This window comes from Microtus ochrogaster, chromosome 16 (genome assembly GCF_000317375.1).
Source record: "Microtus ochrogaster isolate Prairie Vole_2 chromosome 16, MicOch1.0, whole genome shotgun sequence".
Classification (NCBI taxonomy): Eukaryota; Metazoa; Chordata; class Mammalia; order Rodentia; family Cricetidae; genus Microtus; species Microtus ochrogaster.
The window spans coordinates 55,683,681-55,684,296 of NC_022018.1; the positions used below are offsets into that span (position 1 = coordinate 55,683,681).

Below are 616 nucleotides of genomic sequence, written 5' to 3' on the forward strand. Positions count from 1 at the left end.
GGATTTTTAAAATACCCTCTCACCCAGGCTGCAGGGATAACTGACTTCCCATACCTTTGGGGACTATGTCCCAAGTCTCAACCCCTATTTTACAAGCTTGTTAACCCAGTCAGGTACTGCAGGGGTGACATGTGGGGTCTTGACTCTCCTCTCTCCTCATTCCCCAGATGGGTTCTGTGGTTCTTCAAGAATGACCGGAGCCGGCCCTGGCAGGAAAATCTGCAGCCCGTCACTAAGTTTAACACTGTGGAGGACTTCTGGGCGTGAGTGCCCTGGGGGGCTCTGAGCTGGGAGTCAGAGGAATTAAAGTCTGCCACCTTTTCAGGGGCTATCAACATTTGCTGGGAGTTGTGGGTTGGTAGGCTCTAGACAGACCATGCCCTGCCCCAAAGTGTCTAGGGGTTTAGGGGGAACCTCAGGCCAGGAAGAAGCGGGAGTGAATGAAGCCTGCTACTCTGTGGCTTTGGGGCCCTGACCAGGTTCCTTTCTGTCTGGAAAGCTGGCTCAGCCATAGTAAGGATTAGGCTGATGCTCTAGCATTTATGTGCCAGAGAAGAGAGTGGAGGGAGGCCACACAAACTCAAGAAGGAGGCCAAGCTAGAATGCCCTATTGGTG

General features: G+C 52.9%; 1 protein-coding gene across 1 annotated transcript in view; it reads left to right on the forward strand.

Moving 5' to 3' along the window:
• Nucleotides 1–616, forward strand: part of Eif4e1b (eukaryotic translation initiation factor 4E family member 1B) — a 3,159-nt gene continuing 2,543 nt past the window's right edge. Inside the window, exon 1 of the mRNA XM_026783074.1 lies at nt 1–263. Coding sequence (XP_026638875.1) covers nt 130–263 — 134 coding nt within the window. The 5' untranslated portion in view covers nt 1–129. The remainder of the gene's footprint in view (nt 264–616) is intronic.